The 17,505-nt window shown below is 57.6% G+C and overlaps 1 protein-coding gene across 1 annotated transcript in view; it reads right to left on the reverse strand.

The window, feature by feature from the left end:
* The window catches only part of ACTN3 (actinin alpha 3), a 30,392-nt gene that overhangs the window by 6,478 nt on the left and 6,409 nt on the right, over window positions 1-17,505 (reverse strand). The window contains exons 2-16 of the mRNA XM_077821066.1: window positions 12,000-12,114; window positions 11,260-11,379; window positions 10,686-10,772; window positions 9,041-9,128; window positions 8,644-8,722; window positions 8,036-8,117; window positions 6,054-6,139; window positions 5,586-5,678; window positions 4,943-5,173; window positions 4,223-4,370; window positions 3,661-3,811; window positions 3,157-3,265; window positions 2,867-3,007; window positions 1,618-1,800; window positions 1,202-1,336 (exon numbers count right to left, since the gene is read on the reverse strand). Of these exons, the coding sequence (XP_077677192.1) occupies window positions 1,202-1,336; window positions 1,618-1,800; window positions 2,867-3,007; window positions 3,157-3,265; window positions 3,661-3,811; window positions 4,223-4,370; window positions 4,943-5,173; window positions 5,586-5,678; window positions 6,054-6,139; window positions 8,036-8,117; window positions 8,644-8,722; window positions 9,041-9,128; window positions 10,686-10,772; window positions 11,260-11,379; window positions 12,000-12,114 (1,848 nt within the window). The remainder of the gene's footprint in view (window positions 1-1,201; window positions 1,337-1,617; window positions 1,801-2,866; window positions 3,008-3,156; window positions 3,266-3,660; window positions 3,812-4,222; window positions 4,371-4,942; window positions 5,174-5,585; window positions 5,679-6,053; window positions 6,140-8,035; window positions 8,118-8,643; window positions 8,723-9,040; window positions 9,129-10,685; window positions 10,773-11,259; window positions 11,380-11,999; window positions 12,115-17,505) is intronic.

Below are 17,505 nucleotides of genomic sequence, written 5' to 3' on the forward strand. Positions count from 1 at the left end.
ATTTCTTCACACAACTCACAGTCAACCTGTGGAACCCCTTGCCAGAGGATGTTGTGAAGGCCAAGACCATAACAGGGTTAAAAAAAGAACTCGATAAATTCATGGAGGATAGGTCCATCAATGGCTATTAGCCAGGGTGGGCAGGAGTGGTATCCCTAGCCTCTGTTTGCCAGAAGCTGGGAATGAGTGACAGGGGATGGATCACTTGATGATTACCTGTTCTGTTCATTCCCTCTGGGGCACCTGGCACTGGCTACTGTCGGAAGACAGGACACTGGGCTAGATGGACCTTTTGTCTGACCCAGTAGGGCCATTCTTATGTTCTTATGGTTTGACAGGATTTGTTCTTGATAAAATCCATGCTGACTGTTACTTATCACCTTATTATCTTCTAGGTGTTTGCAAATTGATTCCTTAATTATTTGCTCCATTATCTTTCCGGGTACTGAAGTTATGCTGACTGGTCTGTAATTCCCCGGGTTGTCCTTATTCCCCATTATATAGACTGGCACTGTATTTGCCATTTTCCAGTCCTCTAGAATCTTTCCTGTCTTCCATGACATTCGAAGATAATCACTAATGGTTCAGATATCTCCTCAGTCAGCTCTTCGAGTATTCTAGGCTGTATTTCATCAGGCCCTGGTGACTTGAAGACATCTGACTTATCTAAGTAATTTTTAACTTGTTCTTTCCCTATTTTAGCCTCGGATCCTACCTCATTTTCACTGGCATTCACTATGTTAGACATCCAATCACTACTAACCTTTTTGGTGAAAACTGAAACAAAAAAAGACATTTAGCACTTCTGCCATTTCCACATTTTCTGTTGTGTTTTCCCTCTCGTTGAGTAATGGGCCTACCTTCCTCTTGCTTTTAATGTATCTCTAGAATGTTTTCTTGTTACCCTTTATGTCTCTAGATAGTTTGATCTCGTTTTGTGCCTTGGCCTTTCTGATTTTGTCCCTACATACTTGTGTTATTTGTTTATATTCATCCTTTGTAATTTGATCAAGTTTCCACCTGTTGTAGACTCTTTTGAGTTTCAGATCTTTGAAGATCTCCTGGTTAGTCCCCACTCTCCTCCCAGAGCTGTGGCTAGAACCCAGGAGTCCTGACTCCCAGGCCCCCATCCCCACTCTAACCATTAGTCCTCACTCCCCTTCCAGAGCCGTGGTTAGAATCCACACACTGGAGCTCTCACCTCCATCTTGGTCTGGATCCAGGGCCCCAAGACATTGGCCTGGGCAGCGAATTGGCGCCGCAACCGCTCATTGGCCTGTTGCCGCGCCAGCTCCTCCTGCAGCGTCTGGTCTCGGTGTGGCACCAGCTGCTTCACCTGTGGGGGGGGAGCAGCAGATGGGACGCTGTGGGACGGGACTCCAGATGGAGGAGGCTGAGCGCAATGGGTTGGGAAGGCGGGGTTCCAGCTCAGGAAGGGCAGGGTCCGAGAGCAATGGGGCTGGGGAGGCAGGGCCGGCCAGACAGATAGGCACTGACAGACAGGCAGGGGGCGTGACGCCTGCAGGGTCAGATGGCTAGATGGACAGTGGGGTGGGACAGATACAGTCAGGGGGCGGGAGGGTCAGCCGGGTTCCCGCTCCCAGTGGCCGCACTCACCGTGTCCCATTTGCTGGCGATGTCGAGGTGTGAGAGGTTGGTGTAGGGGTTCACCCCGCTCAGCTTGATGCCGTAGGTCTGGGCGATCTTCTGGATCTCGTTCTGAATGCCTAGGATGGCCATGCGCTCCTTGTCGGCCTCCGGCAGTGTGGCCTTGAACTGCTCATGGGCCGTGATCAGGCTCTGCAGGAAGGGGGACAGTTGTCATGGGAGGAGTGTGGCCCGAAGAGCCCCTCACAGCCCGTGGGCTGTGGGCCCACCGCCCTGTGTCAGATCTGGCCTGACGCCTTCACTCCCCATCACGCTGGGGGCAGAACGTGTCTGCGAGATCTGGTGTGTACAGTGGTGGCCCACTGGTCCCCAGATCCCTGTGGGATGCCTGTGCAGGTTCTGCCCAGAGTTACCGACCTGCTGGTTGTGTGTTCGTACAGCGCGTTTGGGAGGCAGAGCTCACACTCAGCCTGGACAGCGCACGGGGCAGTGACCCGGCTGGCTGGTTGGATAGTGACAGGATATTTACATATAAGGCAAACAAAGCCATTAAGCTAACAAGCGGTGAAAGAGACACCTGAGTGATCACGCCTGGGACACAGCCTGCATCCCAGGCCGCCCTCTGGCTCTGGATTCAGGGACAATGGCCTTTGGTGACACAGGAGGAACAAAGAGACCTCGTTAGCCATCACGGAGGGGCCAGAGGGAGCAGTGCCTCTGAGGCTGGGAAAGCTGGGTCCCCTGGCCAGTGGGGATGGAGATGCTGCAAACTTGAGGTGGATGAGAAAACTGCTCAGGCAAAGGCTGGAAGTTTGGGAAATTAAGTGTGTTAGCTAGAAAGTGGGTTTTGTTCTCTCCAGCAAAACTTTGTCTGGCTAAGGGGTAACACCGGGGCTTACAGTTTTGGCCACCTGAGCAGAGCATCACAGGGATACTGTGCCTGACTGCGCCACACCCCATAGACCCCCCCCCCAAACTTCCCTTGACCCACTCCCACCCAGCCCCAGCCCTGCCACTTCCCCTAATTCCACCCCCCTTAAGCCTCCCGCCTCCCCTGACCCCAGAGAGCAGGGGGCCAAGGGATTCATACACCGAGAGGAAACTAAGGCACAGAGCAGGAAAGTGACTTGTCCAAGGTCAGAGGCAGAGCCAGGATAGAACCCAGGAGTCCTGGCTCCCAGCACTCCCTGTTCTAACCACTAGACCCCACTCCCCTCCCAGAGCCAGGGATCTAGCCCAGGGGCCCTGTGGGCTGCACCTGGATCTCCTCAATGCTGTGCACGATGAACATGTCCTGCAGGTCCTCGGTGGCGCCATCCATCCAATTGTTGAAGGGCGCGGCTCTCTTGGCAAACTCCAGGTACAGCTGGTCGATGGTCTCCAGCAGCTTCTCCACCCGCTGGGCAGGGACAGAGCCAGAGGGTTAGAGGGGAAGGGGCACCTATCATCCCTCTGGCCCCTGCACTGGGGCAGACCTGTCCCCGGCCACACCCCTCCTCACTCCGGTTGGCAGCAGGAGTTCCCCTGCCATCCAGGGCCCCCTCTCACCTCCAGCGCGTCCCTCCTCTTCTGGGTCAGGGTGCCCAGCGTGTCCCATTGGTCACAGATGGCCTGGCAGCGGGAGTTCACCGAGGCGGCATCATGGTAGTCCAGCTCGCTGCGGGGGAGGGGAGAGATGGTGGGAAGGTAAGGGCAATGAGCCATGGGGCATGGCACTGAGCAATTGGGGTGCCACAGGGCAGGACACAGAGCCACTGGGGTGCCACAGGGCAAGGCTCAGAGCCATTGAGCAAGGCATAGAGTCATGGGACAAGGCACAGAGCCCCTGGGGTGCCACTGGGGAAAGGTACAGAGCCCCTGGGGTGCCATGGGGCAGGGCACAGAGTCCTGGATACTGCCCAGCTAGCTAGGGACACCGCCTGCCCGGGCACTAGGAGCTGGGTGGGGCCTCGTGGTTAGAGCAGGGGGCTGAGAGCCAGGACTCCTGGGTTCTCTCCCTGGCTCTGACAGGGGGATTCTGGCCGGGGTGTGTGTCTCAGGCCCAGCACTTACTTAAGCTCCTGGGCGATGGCGGCAATCTGCTCCACACGGTCCTGGTGGGCGGCCAGGTCGCTCTCAAAGGCCTCGTGTTTGCGCATCAGCGCCCGCACCTCCATGAGCGAGGCCGACTCATAGTCCCTCTGCGAGAGCATTTCCTCCTTCCCTGCAGGGGCAGCGCGGTCTGAGCCTAGCCAGCCTTCTCCACCCCCAGCCTACCAGCTCCCGCCCTCTGAACCCCCTGCCGCATACCCCATGGGCCTCTGTGGCAGGGAGGACCCCAATGGGGATCACCCACATGGGGGGTCACTGAGGGCAGAGCCCACCCCATCCCAGAGGGCAGGGAAAAGCCCAGAGCAGGGCCTGAGGGGTAGTGCCCTTCTGGGGCAGGGACAGGAGCAGTCCCCTCTGGGGGAGATCTGCAGTGGGGGTACCCCATAGCGGAGGTGTAGGGGAAGGCAGGGTGATCCCTGTAGCAGAAAGGGGTAACCCCATAGTGAGGGATGGGGGTGGGGGAAGCCCTGCAGCAGAAGGGGCTGGGGGAGATCCCTGGTCCAGGGGGGCAGGGGGCTGATACCTCTGGTCCAGGATTCATGCAGCGTTGCCTTCTGCTTGAACTTCTCGGCCAGGTGCTCTAGGCGCTCCAGGCGGCGGATCTCGGTCAGCAGCCACTCCTCATAGCCCTTCTCCACCTGCTCCAGCCCCTTCCAGGCGTTGGCGATATCCTACCTCCACCGCAGAGAGAAACGTGTGAGCCTGGTCGCTGCCCCCTCCTCCCACACACACAGCACCAGGGGAGTGCTGGAGTTGGCCACCTGCCCTGCCCCACCCCCACTTGGCCCCTGGGGCAGCAGCACCCAGATCACAGCCACCCCATGCCCACCTGGGGGGCAGGAACTGCCCCCTGGACACACCAGCCTTGGCCCCATCAACAACTGACAAGCTCTGTGATGGTCCATGCTCTGTGTGTGTCCTCACCACCCTCAGGGCACATGGATCCCCACACCATGGGTACTGCCCCCCAGGCACACATACCTCCCTGCCCCCTGGGCACTGCCCCTGGGCACACATGTCTCGTTGCTTCCTGGGTACATGTGGCTCCCTGCCCCATGGGCACCATCACGCAACAGGCATGTGTACGCCCCTAGTCCATGTGGACCCATGCCCACTGGATGTGCCATGCAGGCCTCATCCCTTCTCAGGGTAGCAGAGGCAGACTCCATGGATGGATGGCAGATCCCCCCCAGGTGCCAAGGGCCCCATGGCAGGTGCGTGGCCTCCCTGTGCCATGGCTCACCGAGACCATCTTGCCCTCGGAGGGCATGAAGGCGGGCCGGTTGCTGAGGCGCAGCTTGGTCTGCAGGGTGTTGAAGTTGATCTCGAGCTGGCATTTCTCCTGCACGCGGGGTGGTTTGTGGACTCGGCGATAGTCCCGGAAATCCTCCAGCTTGCGCCGCATGGCGCTCATGCTCTTCTCTGCCACGCGGTTCTCCAGCCATGGGATGGTGCGCCGGATCCACTCCAGCAGCTGTGAGGAGCGGTGGGGAGGGTGAGGGCCAGCAGGGGGCAGTGCTGGATCACTCCAGCCCCTACAGGCCCTTGGGGAGAGTCACAGGCACATAGCCCAATGCTAGCTCCTCACTCCCCACTGGCCCTCAGCACCCCTTCTCTCTCTCCCCCCAAGCATTAACTAATATAGCTGCACCCCATCAAGCCAGTATATCACCCCCACTGCACCCAGGGGACCTGGCTCCCACCCCTCCCACTGTTCTAACCCACTAGATCTCCCTCCCCTGCTGGAGCCAGGCCAGAACCCAGGAGTCCTGATGCCCATTCCAGGCCTTGCTCCCTCTCTCCAGCATGCCCAGGTCTGGGAGCAAGCCCCCAGCAGATGTCGGGGAGTGGGGGCATGGCGTCTTCAGGGCAGGATGGATTGGTACCTCGCTTGCCAGCTTCTCATACTCCTCCATCAGTTTCTCGTTCTCCTGATTGACAGCCAGCACCTTGCAGATCCTGTTTGCAGCCGTCTCGGCCTGGGGTGGGGTGGGGGGAGAAACACCACATTACTTCTCATCGGGGGGAAGAGAGAGCAGCCTGAGCACAGTCCTTCCCTTCCCTTCCCCTGACTGAGATCAGGGCACCTGTCAAGCATCTGTGGGGCCTCGCAGGATAGAGCTGTGCTGGGCCCTGCATGGACCCTGAGCAAAGTCAGGCCCCTGTTGGGCAGGGTGCTGCACAGATGCTCCCACCTGAGATCGGGACCCCTGTTGTGCCAGGTATCACACTGATCCCAATAGAGACTGGGGCCCATGGGGGTGGGCACCACACAGCCCTCAACCAAGACTGTCCCCACCCCCAGTCCCATTTGCACTGGAGGTGCACGCATGCACGCACGCATACCCCCCTACCTGCTCTGCTCCAGCAAAGGCATGGTAGAAGCAGGACACGTAGGTCATGATGGCTTTCTCGTCCGGCTTGGGCGTGTTGACAATATCTGCGGAGAGATGCCAGCTGCTCAGTGGGGGTGGAGGTGGGGTGTGCGAGGGTGTGTCCTGGCCACACACTCCTGCACTCGAGTCTCGACTGCTTCTCCCCCGAACCCAGCACCCTGTGTGACCTCCTACAGCCCTCCCCGTCCCTCCCTCCTGGAACACCTGTCCCCAGCGCACTCCTCCCAGCCTCTGCCCTTCCCTTGGGATGTGCCTATGACAGAATGGGAACGTTTCATAATGTTTGTATGAAGCCTATGTGTGCCTCAGTTTCCCCCTGTACTTTGCATGGCTAGCCAGCGGAGGGAAGGGATTATGTTTGCTCTCAGGGCAGGTTTACACTAGACACTGACATCGGGATAGCCATGTCTCCCTAGGGTGTGAAAAATCCACCCCCGAGTGATATAGCTATACTGACCTCCCCCCAGTGTGGACAGGGCTAGAGGGATGGAAAAATTCTCCCACTGACCTAGCTACCGCCTCTCAGGGAGGTGGGAAACTACAGCCACAGGCAAAGCCCTCCCCTGGTATAGGTGGCGTCTGCAGTGGCTGAAGCGTAGAGATACCCTGCCCAGGAGACACAGGGGTGCGTCACTTCTCTGCTAGGCTGGAGTGAATACATTTGTTAAGAAACTGGCTGAAACTGACCAGTTCAACAAGGTGGCCAGCAAGACAATGCCAGCCCAGAGAGTCAGGGATCTGGGAGACGGATGTGAATTCAGCCCAGCCCGGCCGAGGGACCAAGGACTGGGCCATGCCCTGGAAGTCCAACAGCTAGAGCCTGGCACTGGAGGGGACTACGTCTGGGCTGGTGAATTGCTCTGGGCTGAGCGGATGGACTACGCTGGCGCCTTGATTTCTCTGTACAAACCTCAGGACTCCAGGTGACTCACAAGCCCTGCTCTGTTTGGAGAAGGCTCTTTGGTGCCACGGCAGATCCCGGCTGCAGTGTCCGTCCTTGAGGGGTGGACAAGGCTCTGCCAGGAGCTTGTCTCAGCTGGACTTGCAGGGCAGAGCTCAGGGGGTGAAGCAGGGGGGTGGGAGCCCAGGAGCTCAGTCTAGGAGGCAGTGAGGCCACATGGCCTGCCCTGAAGGGGTCCTCCATGGAGGCGGGGGTCTGGCACATGTAGGGGTTCCTCCAAGAGACTGTTTCAGAGCTGGGGTGTATCACAGATCCTGGGGATCTATGACGGTGCCCCCCAGTCCCTGCCTGGAAGCACGTTCCCCCCCAGGCTGGGCTGCACAGGCCCAGAGTGTCAGCTGCCCTGGACATTAGAGCCATGTCCCCTGGATCCACGGCCCACAAAGGAGACCAGCAGGGTTGGTGATGGCAGCCGAATGGGCCATGAAGGGAGGGGAGTGTCTGGCTCCAGGCACCTCGTTCCACAGAGCATCCCTGCGTGGTGGGTCAAGGGAATAGCATGAGATCCCCACAGGAGTAAACAGAAAAAGGGACACTGGAGAGGAGGGTCATCCTACCTACCCATCAAGGAATCAGTGGCAGAGCCAAAAACAGAACCCAGGCATCCTGGCTCCCAGCTCCCTGCTCTAACCCACTAGATCCCCTCCTGAGCTGGGAGAGAACCCAAGCATCCTGACCTACAGAATCAGGTCGGGGGGCTGAAGCGGGAGCTCAGGTAGGAAGAGGATAAATTATCATGTTTCCAGGACCAAGCTGGCTCATCCAGGCCCTGACGGGACCCAGGAGAAGGGTCGGGGTCAGAAGCCAGGATCAGGTTCAAGGGTTAGGAGTTAGGATTAGGACTGAGAGCCAAGATCAGGATTAGGGGGCCTGGGTCAAGACAAGGTTCCAGGGTCAGGGTCATGCAAAGGGCCAGGCCAGGGCAGTGGGTCCCCAGGCCCCCCTGTGCAGCTCTTGAAGTGTAGCGCTCGGCCCCCACCTTCAGCGTCCAGCATCTTGGGGATGTCCAGGTACTTCTCAGCCACCTCAAAGGCCGTGTTGAGGTTCCCAATGGGGTCATCCTAGGCACAGAGGGGCAGAGCTGTGAGACTGGGGGGGCTTGGTGACAGGCTGGGGCAGGAGGCAAAGGGGGCTGCGTGAGCCGCAGGCAAGGGGGGCACCATGACAGGGATGGGGCCCTGCACGGAGCAGGGCAGGAACCGGGGCCTGAGCCATGTAGTGGGAGGTGGGGTGGCACGTTGGCGGTAACAGGGATGGGAGGGCATTCACGGGGGCAGGAAGCTGCTGCTCAGACCTCGGGTAACAGGTCAGGGACAGGGATCTGGCCGGCAAAGAGCTGAAAGTCCTTGGGCAGAAACAGCCGGGGAGAGGGGAGAAAGAAACTAAATGGGGGGCTGGGGCAGTGCCAGGAGCCAGGACCAATGTCACTGGGGTGGTAGCAGGGAGCTGGCAGGGGTGAGGGCTGGGGCTGTGGGGGAGGGGGCTGGGAGGAGGGAGTACAGGGAAGCAGCAAGGGTGGGGGCTGGGGCAATGGAGGGAACACCCGGGGAAGGGTGGGGGAGACAGCAGGGGCAGGGGCCGTCACACCTTTCTGAGCTTGGCATAGTCGATGAGGTCAGGCCGGTGGCGGTGGATCAGGGCGCACAGGGCCAGCCCATCCTTCCAGCTGCGCCGCATCCGGGGGGAAGGAGAAGGAGAAGGAGAAGTCGGGTGATCCTCGGCTATGCCCCTGGCCAGCTGCAGGCGCTGTGCTGGGGCCTGGCACTACACGCGCACCCCAGCCCCGCCCTATGCTCCCTCCTCCGGCCCAGCTGCCCCTGGGCTCCTTCACTCCAGCCGGCACTGCTGGAGCTGCTGTCTCCTGGGAGAGGGGCTGAGCCCCAGCCAACTCGACTCACGAAGGCCGCAGGGTGAGGGCACCCCTGGGGCCTGCCCCAAAGCCCCGAGCCCCCAGCAAAGCCCCCCTCCCCACGGCGCCCCCTACCTGATGTGGAAGTTCTGCACATTGACATTCCGATATGGAGCCGTCTTCCTCTGGCACCACAGCAGCAGCCCCTCCTTGGCCGAAGTCTCTGCAAGAAATCAGGCAGCATGGCTCAGACCCCCCTGGCTCAGCTGCACGGAGGGGCAGAGGAGCAGGAGATGGGGGCGGGGGGAGTGGCCCCTGGCAGAAAGGGCCTGCAGTGCAAGGGAGAGCATACCCACAGCCCCTCATTGGTGGGTGTGGGGGGGCAGCAGGGAGGTCTCAGATTCATGGAGTTCCAGCCCAGAAGGGACCATTAGATCACCCAGTCTGCCCTGCTGCACAGCCCAGGCCAGAGAACCTCACCCAGCTACCCCTGCATTGCACCCGTCACTTGTGTTGGTTAAAGCATTTCAGGCCTCAGGAGACTGACCTGTTGTGAGCCCCAGGCGGAGAACAGCAAAGACCCAGGGGCCACCAATGCCCAAGCCCCCTGTGATGTCAGGGAATGGATTTGACAAGGCATGGCCAAAGATGACCCATGCCCTGTGCTGCAGGGGAAGGTGAAAGGTCCCTGCAAATCAGACTGAGGGAAAATTTATTCCTGACCCAAATCTGGCCATCAGTTTAGACCCTGAGCATGGGAGCAAGACACACCAGCCAGGCAGCTAAGCCAGAGTCTCTGGACCATCTCAGAGCACTGGCCAACCCTCCACGTGTCCCGTCTCCAGCTGTGGCCGATCTCTGATGCTTCAAAGAAGGAAAAAACACCCAGACAGCTGGCCAATTGTGAACTGGAGAAAAAAATTCCTTCCTGACCCCTGCCCTGACCAGCTGCAGCCCTGAAGCATGAGATTAGATTATAGTCAATACTGGGGTATAGGGGTGAGTATGTGTATGGCTATATACAGAGATGTGTTATGTATAGGAGGTGTATGGGGTGTGCAGCTAAAAGGCATTTGTATGGGGGTGTATAGAAGTGTGTATAGGGGCTGTTTGGGGTGCATAGTGTACAGGGGTATGTATATGGGATATGTATGGATTATATGATATATAGGGGTGTATATGGGGGGTGTAGTACAGTGTATAGGAGATATATGGAGTGAGTAGGGTCCATGTATAGGGGTTTATATAGGGTGCATGATTGTGTAGATGGGTATGCATATAATAGGGTATAAGGGTGTGTATAGAGGCCATATGGGATATATAGTGTACAGGGCTGTCTATATGGGGTGTACATGGAGTGTAAGATCTAATGTATAGGGGTGTATGTGTGTAGAGTATAGGAGTGTATAGTGTATAGGTGTGTGTGTAATGTATAGGAGATATATGGAGTGTACAGTGTTTGGGGTGCATGTATAGGGGTTTATATGGGGGGGTTCAGATATTTATGTATAGGGGCGTTTGTGAGGCTATATGGGAGGCATAGGGTATATATATGGGGTGTGCATGGAGTGTATTGTGTATAAGGATAGGTGTGGGGTGCACAGTATATAGGGGTATGTGTAGTGTCCAGGACATATATGGAGTGTGTAGTGTATAGGGGTTATATAGGGTGTCTGTGTATGCGGACGGGGTGCAGTGTAGACTGGTGTCTGGTGTATACGGTACAGGAGTACGTATTGGGGGTGGGGTGTAAAGGGGCAGAGCCCAGCCCCACACTCACCTTCCACTGAGATGTCCTGTATGGCGAAGCGCAGGATAATTGTCCAGATCATCCCCAGAGTCATCTTCAGATTCCCATCCACAATTTCTGAAGTGGGGGAGAGGGGAGAGTCAGAGCGGGGTGGGGCAGAGTGACAGAAAGAGACGGGTGTCCAGGGGGCAGGGGGAGAGATGGGGTGCACAGAGATAGACAGGGATGGATGGGCATGCGGAGGAGAGCATATGGGGGGGACAGACAGAAGTAAACCCAGCCCCCCCCCACAGTGTTTGTGCTGCTCGGGGGCCTGCACATCCCCAGCCCAGGCGCTGCTGACAGGCAGCCTCCCCGCCTCGAAACAGAGCAGCCCATGGGATTACGAGGGAACGTGGCTCAACCCCAACCCAGCCCCCCCGGACCTGCATGGAGGGTGCTGCCAGTGCCTGTGGCCACCCGACCCTCCCAGACATGCACAGGGCCGGCCTACCAGCGCCAGAGCGATGGGGCTGGCATCACCATGGTAACGGGGCATGCAGGAGGAGACTGCGCCAGCGCTGTGGGCCCTCATCACCCTAGTCAGGACCACTGCCCCACTCACCCTCAGCCCCAATGGAGACCAGCTTGACCCCCTTGCTGGCAATGAAGTCCAGGGCCTTGTTGACATTGGCGATCTTGTGGAAACGCATCTTGCCTTTGTCTGGCTTTGGCAACCGCTCACCTGAGGGGTTCGGGGAGAGTCACCAATTGGGAAAGGCACAGAGCATCCGCACACCCATGCACCTCCCCACTTGCCTAGGGGCAGAGTCAGTGATGGGGTGAGGGGGCACCCCCACACACACCCTGGGGTCCCCTGCACCTCCTTCCCACTTGACTGAGGGGGACTCAGCAGTGTGGGTGGGGAAGCACAGATTTCCCCCCCTCCATCCCCACATACCCTCCTCACACACACTCACATCCGAAAGCAGAGTCGGTGACAGACACTGCCCCCCAGCTGCACCCCACATCGCCAGACCGCAACACACCCCACCACACACACACCCAAGCAGTGTGACACAGCCAACCCCACATTACATAACCCCAGATTCAGAGCCAGGGGTCCAGAGCCCCTCGCCGCCCCACTACAGCTGGGCTACACCCTGGTGACTGCACCCTCTGGGTCTCCCCCAAGTCCCTCTCATCTTCCCATGGATTCTCTCCCACACTCTCCCACATGGTTTCTTGCCCCTTGTGGCCGCTGAGCCCTTACTGGTGGCTCCCCATGGATTCCTGTCCCTCTCCTCATCACCCCCACATGGCCCTCCGTGGATCTGCCCCCCGATTCCAGCTCCCCCACCTTACCCGAGATCACCTCCAGCAGCAGCATGAGTTTCAGCCCATTGCGGAAATCCTCCTCGATGTTCTCGATCTGGGTGCCCGCCTTGCGCAGGTGGGAGTTGCACCAGGCCGTGAATGTCTGCAGGAGAAAATGGGGGGTGGGGTTTAGAGAGACTCCACAGCTGCCCCCCCCGGGAACAGGACAGCAGAATGAGCAGGAGGCAGGAGGCGCTGGGCTATTCCCACGCCAGCTCCTGGGTTGGTGTAGGTAGGGACAGGCTGGACCTCACACAGCCCCCATTGCTCGCCCTCCCTGGGGCTTCTTCATCATAGTTCCCCCATCCTCCCCCACAGCACCCACCTTCCCCCCAGGATCACATCAGCAGGATCGAGGCTCTGCTCACTGGAGGGGACACAGCCCAGATGGCCTCCCAGGGCACTGTGCCAGGCCCTTGGCACAAGGGGCTGATTCCCACCAGAGCTGGGGCCCCCACGAGCCTTACAGCACAAGCCAGACACAGGCTTGATCCCCACATCGCTGACCTCTGACCCTAACCCCACCCTGGGATGGGCAAGCCCTGACCCTAACACCAACATCACCAAGCTCTGCCCTTAAGCCCACTGTCAACCCTAGCATCACACGGTCCTCTGACCCTACCCCTGGCGAGCCCCACCCCAGCCCTGGTTTTGGCCTGTCCTGCCCTAACCCTGCTCCCCACCTCAGTCCCGGGGAGCCCCACATCTAACCCCAGGGCTGGCCAACCCCACCCCAACTCCCCCTATTGCTGAGCCCTCACCCTCTTCTTTTAACCTACCCTCCCAAACACCAGGGACCCCAAAACTGCAACACTCCCAGCTCCCCGTTAACACACTGCTGACCCCAGGACTCCCACAGCCTTTGGGCTCCCTGAGCTCTGCTAATAACACACACGCTGCTGGCCTCATCCGCCCCACTGCCCCCACCCCACCCCTCCTGGGTGGCTGCAGGGAAGGGGGTGGGAATGGGGCATGTGTGTGTGTCACTGCTCCCCCTGCTGGTGAGTACATGTTCCTGCCCACAACACCTCCCCATATTTAGCCCCAGCCTGGGAACTCGGCTGTCCCGGAGGGGCTGCGTGAGTCAGGCCTACAGCAATGCATCAACCCTGCAGATCTAGATGGCACACGACAATGTGCCTGCTAGGGGGCAGGGTGTACCCGGGCGTCCCAGAGGAGTGAGCTCATGATCCGCAGACTGCAGCCAAAGGGCCTCGGCTGGCTGGCTGGCTGCCACCCCCACCCCTGAAAGGGGACACTGGGAATCCTGGCCCACAGACCCCCCTCCCTCAGTGCAGAGTGCTCCTGCTCCCTTTGCCCACCCAGCTCAGGGTGGGGCTGGGTGGATGGGGACCCCCCCCTGCAGACAGGATGCAGCCTCATTCCTAACATGACTAAGATGGAGCGTGGCAGGGAGAGGGAACAGCTGTTCTAGCCCCCCACCGCCAGCCACCCTGAAGAGAACAGCTGCTGGGATTCAGCGTCTGGGATTTCCTGGGCAGGGGGATGGGCTAAATGGGACCTGGGTGGTTCTAACGATAGTCCCACTAGCCCTGCACCCCCTCCCACTGCACAGCAGAGTATTCCCCACTCCATGTGCCCCCATGTCACGCCTTCCAGCTTCCCTGGTCCCCTAGGGTGAGCATGCTTCTTTGGTTTAAATGGGAGTGGAGATTCCCAGGACTCCGGGAGCTGGTGATTGATGGGAAAGACCAAACAGCAGGAGAGCTGCAATGAAACTGCAGGGGTAGGCAGCACTGGGCAGGGGGGTCTGCAGAGCCCCACTGTAAAGCACTTGGTACACACGCGGGTGAGTCCATGCACACCTATCTGTGAGCAGGGGGGAGTGGTGATTACAAGGTGTGACACAAATGGGCTGGGCCTTAGAGCAGGTCTACAGCCAAGGACATTTCTCTAGTGTAGGTCTGACTCAATTCTCTCCCTCAGGGGGCCGTGGGGCCCTCTCTCACACATACAGATCTTACGCAATATAGCAGAGGCGATGACACACTGCCACACACTCACACCCTGTAGCTTTAAGTCCGTTGGAGAGCTGCGGATACCCCACGCTGGGGGTCTGCAGGATACAACCAGGCAGGCAGGAGGTTGGCGGGAGCAGGATCCCCCCTGACTGGCTGGATTATCTAGGGTCATCCTAATAGTCCCTTGGAATCACCCCCCACCTTGCACCCTATTCCTCACCCATCCCCCATGGGGCAGGATTGTCCCTACAGTTTATTCCCCCCCATTCCAGCTCTGGGGTGTGGATCATTACCCCTTCGATGGTTTAACTGCTTTTGAAAACTGTACTCTGCACTGATGATGCAGCAGACGCCCTGGCCCCATGCCCCTCACCCCATCCCAGCAGCACAACACAACAGCTGAGCAAGAACTATTCCCAGGGGAAAGAAAGGGAAATCTTGAAAATTCCCAGCCAGGAAGAGCACAATGGGAAAGCCTAGCCCACAATCTCCTTAAGATCCCTTTGGGGTCTGGCTGAAGGTTCCCAGCAATGGGAGACAAAAGATGCCCCTTTCTGAAGCATAAAGAAGGTTTAAAGGATGTTGTAAGCTCAGGGAGACTCCATAGCTGATGGGAGAACTTAGAGGGTCGTGGCAACCTAAGGAGATGGACTGAGTGGGGAAGAGTTTCTAGCTGGACTGATTCAAGATCTGTGGGACTTTGGTATCTTTACAGTTATCCGAATGCTCCTAATTGGAACTGACCAACAACATATGGGAGAAGAGCGCTCATTGTTAAAATCATTGCTAGATGACAGTAGCTTCTAGGGGCCTGTCATGTTGATCGCTGCAGAAACCCACAGCGAGGGACAGTCCCCTACCCCCAGACAGCTCACAGTCTGAACAGTCAATGAGCGGGAGGGGAAAGAGGCACCAAGAAGGGACGGGACTTGCCCAAGTTCTGCAGCAGAGCCCAGAATAGGACCTAGGAGCACCCCTAGCTCTAGTCCACTAGACCTCCTCCCCTCCCAGAGCTGGGGTCAGGTCCCTGCAGTTCTGACTCCCAGCCCAGCATGCCACCTGCAAGCTCCTGTGCCCTGTTGCGAGCTGAGCTCCGTGTCCAGACAGACCCAGCTCTGGAGACTCAAGCTGGATGGTTTATAAATAGATTCTCCCTGCATCGTTGCAACATTTTCTCCAGCTCAGCCACAGGGTTATTTTTAGGGGACCCTAGAATTTCATAGCATCATCCGAATGCCAAGCTGCCACCTCCCGCGCCCGAGCAGGCCCCCGAGGAGTGACCAGAGACGTTCGCCCCCCTTGGGCTCTGCCAGAGGGCTCAGTGGATGACGCAGAGACGTGGAGCAGGCGCCTTCTCAGCATCCAGCCCCAAGGCCTGAGCGACAATGAAATCTTAAGGGAGGCAGCATGGTCTGATGGCTTATGCATTGCACCTGGCATCAGGACACCTGGCTTCCATTCCCAGCTCGGCTACTGGCCTTGAACAAGCCCTTTCCCCTCTCGGAGGCTCTATTTAGTAGATTTCAAGGCCAGAAGGGACCATGAGATCATGTAGTCTGCCCTCCTGTGTATCACAGGCCAGAGAATGTCCCCCAGACATCCCTGCATTGAGCACAGTGACTTGCATTTGACTAAAGCATCTTCCAGAAAGGCAGCCAGCCTGGAGCTGGAGAATCCACCCTGCCCTGGGGGGTTTGTTCCACTGCGTAATCACCCTCCCTTTGAAAAACGGGACTTATTTCTCATTTGAGGTTGTCTGGCTTTTACTCCCAGCCAGGTACACCCACATCTTGAATACTGCGTGTAGATGGGGTCGCTCCATCTCAAAAAAGATATACTGGAATTGGAAAAGGTTCAGAAAAGGGCAACAAAAATTCTGAGGGGTATGGAACGGCTTCCGCACGAGGAGAGAGTAATAAGATTGGGACTTTTCAGCTCGGAAAAGAGACGACTAAGGGGGGATATGATAGAGGTCTACAAAATCATGACTGGTGTGGAGAAAGTAAATAAGGAAGTGTTATCTACTCAGTCACATAACACAAGTACTAGGGTCATGAAATTAAATTAATAGGCAGCAGGTTTAAAACAAAGAAAAGGACGTATTTTTTCACACAACGCACAGGCAACCTGTGGAACTCTTTGCCAGAGGATGTTGTGAAGGCCAAGACTATAAAAGGGTTCAAAAAAGAAGTTCATGAAGGGTAGGTCCATCAAGGGCTGTTAGCCAGGGATGGTGTCCCTAGTCTCTATTTGCCAGAAGCTGGGAATGGGTGACAGGGGATGGATCACTTGATGATTACCTGTTCTGCTCATTCCTTCCGAAGCACCTGGCATCGGTCGGCAGACAGGATACTGGGCTAGAAGGACCATTAGTCTGACTCAGTATGTCTGGTTTTATGTTCTTATGGTTCTTGTTCTGCCTGTCTTGGTTAGATTAAAGAGCCCTCTAGTACCCAGCGCTTTCTCCCCATGAAGGTCCTTGTACACCATGATCAATCACCTCTCAATCTGCTTTTGGAGAAGCTAAACTGATGGAGCTCTTTCACATTCTCACAATCAGGCATTTTCTCCAGCCCTTGAATAATTTGTTGTGGCTCTTTTCGGCACCCTCTCCGATTTCTCAACATCCTGTCTAAAGCGTGGAGCCCAGCGCTATACGCAGTCCCAGTCCCAGCCTCATCAGTACCCATCTCCCGTTTATCCATCCACAGGCCGCATTCACCCTTTTTGGGCAGAATCGCACTGGGAGCTCATGCTGAGTTGCTGGTCCACTCTGACCCCCTAGGTCTTTTTCAGTCACTGCTTCCCAGGACACTGTCCCTCATTCTTCAGGGGCTGACCTGCCCTCCTTGCCCCCAGGACTATAACTTTGCATTTGGCTGTATTAAAACACAGGGGGTTTGAATGGGCCCACTCTACCAAGTGGTCGGTTGCTCGGGAGGAATGGCCTGACCTGATCACACCACCATCTTGTGTCATGTGCACACTTCACCAGCAGTGACTTTATATTTACTTCCTGGTCACTGATGAAAATGTTAATCAGCACCTGGCCTAGAATGGATCCCTGCAGGACCCCACTAGACACACAGCCCTGCCACTACTCTGGAGCTAAATGAGTCTCCATTCACAGAGGCCAGCAGCAGACTCATAAGCCCCTGTACGAGGCCCAGCCCTAGCAGGGGACTGTGCCAGGTGGGTTTCCTAGACACAAGCTCTCAGTGTAAGGGCTAATGTGATCCCAGGATGTGCAGACTGTGGGTGGGCAATGCAGAGAGGGGATGGGGCCTCTGTGCACAATGTGGCAGAGCCCACAGCCCCACTGTGAAAGGCTGGGGAGGTGCAGAGAGGAGCCACGGGAACGGCCCACAGGCTGGGATCCTGCCACCCGGCCAGACACTAAAGTAACCCTGCAATTCAGAGGAGGGGGCTGCATCCCAAGCTAAAGCCGCGGATATGGGGAGGAGATTTCAGACCTGAGGAGGTTCATGAATCTCATAGACTAAAGCTGAGCA

This window comes from Eretmochelys imbricata, chromosome 7 (genome assembly GCF_965152235.1).
Source record: "Eretmochelys imbricata isolate rEreImb1 chromosome 7, rEreImb1.hap1, whole genome shotgun sequence".
NCBI lineage: Eukaryota > Metazoa > Chordata > Testudines > Cheloniidae > Eretmochelys > Eretmochelys imbricata.